Source organism: Elaeis guineensis, chromosome 8, assembly GCF_000442705.2.
Source record: "Elaeis guineensis isolate ETL-2024a chromosome 8, EG11, whole genome shotgun sequence".
NCBI classification, from domain to species: Eukaryota; Viridiplantae; Streptophyta; class Magnoliopsida; order Arecales; family Arecaceae; genus Elaeis; species Elaeis guineensis.
In genome coordinates this window covers 14,205,780-14,209,914 of record NC_026000.2, presented here as the reverse complement: position 1 = coordinate 14,209,914, position 4,135 = coordinate 14,205,780, and the positions used below count along the sequence as shown (strand labels likewise).

The 4,135-nt window shown below is 38.3% G+C and overlaps 1 protein-coding gene across 1 annotated transcript; it reads right to left on the bottom strand.

Annotated features, from left to right (window-relative positions):
- Positions 1–444: 444 nt before the first annotated feature.
- On the bottom strand, positions 445–1,550 carry LOC105050200 (uncharacterized). The gene has a single exon (XM_010930130.4). The coding sequence runs from the start codon at positions 1,389–1,391 to the stop codon at positions 900–902; it is 492 nt and encodes a 163-aa protein (XP_010928432.1). The 5' UTR covers positions 1,392–1,550; the 3' UTR covers positions 445–899.
- Positions 1,551–4,135: the final 2,585 nt, after the last annotated feature.

Here is a 4,135-nt window from a genome sequence, read left to right as displayed (position 1 = left end):
TACAAATCTCATGATCTTGCAGGGATTGTTATTTATTTATGCATATAATTAATCCATTTCGATTTAATGAATATGAGCTTGCATGCACCACCATGTATATGCGACATGACGCTTTGTGCCATCTCTTATGGTGGGCCGACCTAACATGTGATGATGGATCCTTCCCAAAGTTTGCCGTGTTACCGCAGCACCATTCTATGAGGATGGATGCATGTGGAAACATAAAGAGCCCTTGCTACCCATCATGATTTTAGGCACCCAATTTTCTGATTTTTCATTGCTAAATTAACGCTTAGTAATCAAAATTCATGTTGGAAAGTGAATCATAACCTCTGGATCTAAAGCTTAACAGAAAGAGTCCCAAATCAGACCTAGTGGATTTTAGGGACATTGAGATCCACACTTTCGATTAATTTGCCATAAGAAACATCACAAGAGAGAAACTATGTGCCAAAGCGTACTTTTCAAACATAAATGGGGAACGCAATCACATATTAAAAAAATAAGCTACAACTTGAAGTACTGTGACATAGATCATTTACATTGCGGAATTTGTTTAACATCCCAAAAAAAAAAAAAATCAATAAAATAAGACTATATAGATGATAGATTCATGATTTTTAGAAGAATTATTTTTTCTTAACCTTTAAAACATGCTAGATCTGAACAATCTAGGCCACTTCAACTCTGGGAGACGGCTCCAGCCCATAATTGTTGAAGCCTTATGTACTCTTTATGGATCTCCACTAGCCATAAGGTGATGATGAATTATGACAACATGAACATAATGCTTAACCAACTCATCTATGAATATTCCTCTATAACACACCATGATCCACCTCCAAGAAACACCAGTAAGCACTAAACACCACCAAGCCTGACCCTGGCCCCAAGCCACCTCACTGCTCTCCCATCTTGCCATCATCGAAATTTTTCGCATAGCTGAAGGAATCATACCTAAATTGCTGCGTGGTCGGCAAGGTGTTGGATCCCACGAGCTTCCTGAACTCCGACCGCACCTTGTAGAAGACGTGCCGCCAGGTCCCCTTGCTGTGGCATCCGAGCATCACGGTCTCCTCCTCGTTCATCTCGAGGTCCCGGGCGAAGGTCGGCTTCCTCGAGAGGACCCACCCCAGCCCCCAATCCCACCACCTTCTGAGAGGGCCGCCGGCGAAGTCCCCGAAGGATGGCACGGACTTGGACCTCCTGAAGGCCCATGCAGCGGAGGCGGAGGACAAGGGCTGGATCTTGACGGAGAAGGAGGAGATCCGCCTCCTGAGGCCGATCATGTGAGTGTCCTTCTGGTGGCCTTGGGAGATGGGAAGGTCATCCTTGAGGGGCATGGTGGGGAAGAACCTCCTCTTTTGGAAGCTCTCGAAGAAGGAGCTCATGGCTGGCTGGAGGCGAAGAGAGAAGAGGGTGGCGATGGGAGAAGAGGGTGGCTTCCTTCTTCTTTTCCCTCCTCCAGTTGTTCTCGGTAATTGGGAGGAGGAGAGGCGAGGGTAGATAGAAAGAGAGTGGGGGCGGTGGTGGTGTAATCGTGTTATGTTTGACAGCTCTTGGACAGGCTGGTTTTATTCGCGCGTATATGGGGTGGATTGGGGGCCACCAAGTATTTTAGAGGTTTTTTTTTTTTTTTTTTTTTTTTGTAGTTTGGTTCTCTCATTGGAACCTTCCCTTCTGATGGTGGAATCTTTTTGGTAATTTCTCAGGCATGTCATCTCTCGTGAAGTTTACATAACTTCTCGACAAAATGCAATATTTTCTTCCAATAATTTATGTTTTCGTGGTGGTTTACATTTAACTTCTCTATATCAAAATTTTGGTGCAGTGTCGTCATCAACCATCTCATCATAATTGGAAGGTCCAAACCTATTGTCACTAAGACCAAATGATTTGATTTATAATCCTGTATTCTTTCTTAACTAGTGGGCAATCATGTTAATTTGTTAATACACTAATAAAAATTCAAATCATATGGAATAATAAAAAAATTCTTGATCACTTTTCATAGTTCCTATCCTAACAAATAATTGGTCATAATCAAGTGACACAATGGCTCTTTAATAATACATGCCAACATCATAAGTGAAATTGCTCTTAATTATATATATCGAAACTTAGATTTTGAAGTAGTATGGTGATAGAATCTCGATGCATTGCATTCATTTAGTTGTTCATAAAATTTTGAAAAAAATCTTTAAAGTATCTTAATGTAAACAAACCATCAAAAGGTCATGTATAGTTAAAAAAATATAATAGATCCTTCTAATTACATATCAAATTTTAATTATTTTCTTAATTAGAGTTACCATATTAGTGTTGTTGCTACTATTCTTGTAATTTTCTATTCACATCTTATCTCCCATTATCTATATTATACAATTTTAATATATTTTTTAAATAATTTTAATATTTTGATATCTATAGGAATTGTAAAATAAATCATAAAAGATGATAATAATAACTAGAATTATCTTTATATTCTCGTAAAAATGAATTAAGATAAGAAAGTACAACTAACTTAGTCACATTAATTATTTGAGATTGAATAACCTCTTACCAAATGGAGAATGACCTTTAGAAATTTCTACCAACAAAAAGATGGAGAGTGTCTTTCAGAAATTTTGTATGCTATTTTATTTTACTATTTACTTCTGAGTCTTGGATGGATTGATTTGTGGCTTCAGTCTGAACAAATAAGCTAGAATTTCACGAGAAATGTGATTCAAGGATCCGTTTGGAATTTCCCGAGAAGAGAAAGAAGGAGAGAGATTCCACCGTTAATACATCCACCGTCCCGTGGTCACGCGAAACGTGGGGCAGGGTTTGGTGCCTCGCGAGAGTGGGCCCCACAGAAAGAGTCGTCGGTTGGGACGTCCGGCTCTCTGATAATCTCCCCCTAATCTTTGGCTGTTTCCACTCCCCTTTTCCTACCCTCCTTCCACGCCGACACTGCATGAGATAAATGAAGTGGGGAGTTGGCAGAGAAAGAGGCCTGCCTCCAGGTCCAAGTTCAGCATCCACCATCCATTGTTGTAGGCTCGCCAGCTGTTGGATTTGTAAAAGTTATGGAAGGGAGCTCCCGTCGTAATTAGCAAATTAAAAGAATTACTGGATATTCTCCTTTCTTGAGACTATGAGTTCTTAAAAAAAAAAAAAAAAAAAAAAAAAAAAAAAAAAAAAAAAAAAAAAAGCTGCAAATGGATTAAATTGATCCGTGATCCAATCCGATTTGATCTAATTAGATTCGATCCAAATCTATTTAAAAAATTTATGTAGTTGGATCGGATTCAAAAATTAGACCCGTTCATCTTTCCAGATCGGATCTAGATTTTTTGAATTTGGATCCGATCTGATTCGTGGAGACTTTTAGATTAATTTGGATCTCAAGATATATGATCCGATCTGATCCGATCCGAACCGGATCCAAATATAAGATCCGAACTCAGTTAGAATGTCTCATCTAAATAAGAATTTGGGTTTAAGCCAAAAGAATAACTCACCCAAATTTTTTCTTAAATTTTTTACTAAAATCTTTAATGCTGTCATACTGTCATAAGATCATTAATGCACTGCACAAGAAATACCATTCTTACAGCTAACTTCAGAACTTCTCTAAAAGTCCTTCCACAAATACAAAGTAAACGGGAACATGCCAACAGTTGTTCATAATTAAAATATCTAATTACTTGTTTACTGTTGTACATTACTATTGCCTTAGGGATGGTGCACAATATCCACTATCATTGGATGAAGTGAGAAGACGTGGGAGGAGAGGAGAGGAGAGAATATCTATATGAAAAGATAGACATGGCCATGCTATTTCGCTGTAAACGTGACCATTAATTTTATTTTATGTAGATTTTTAAATCCGTGATCCGATCCGATCCGAATTAGACCCAAATCGGATCCGTATTTCATGGATTGGGACCGGATTATATATAGACCCGATCCGATCCGAATGATCCGATGGATCAATAAATTCAGCCATGGATCTGATCCAATTCGATCCAATTTTTATTGAGATAGATATAAATTTAATATTAAAATTTGATCAAAAAATCAGATCAAAATAAAATCATTCAAGATCTGATCCGATCCGATCCTTTGCAGGCCTATCTCTAAATGGATC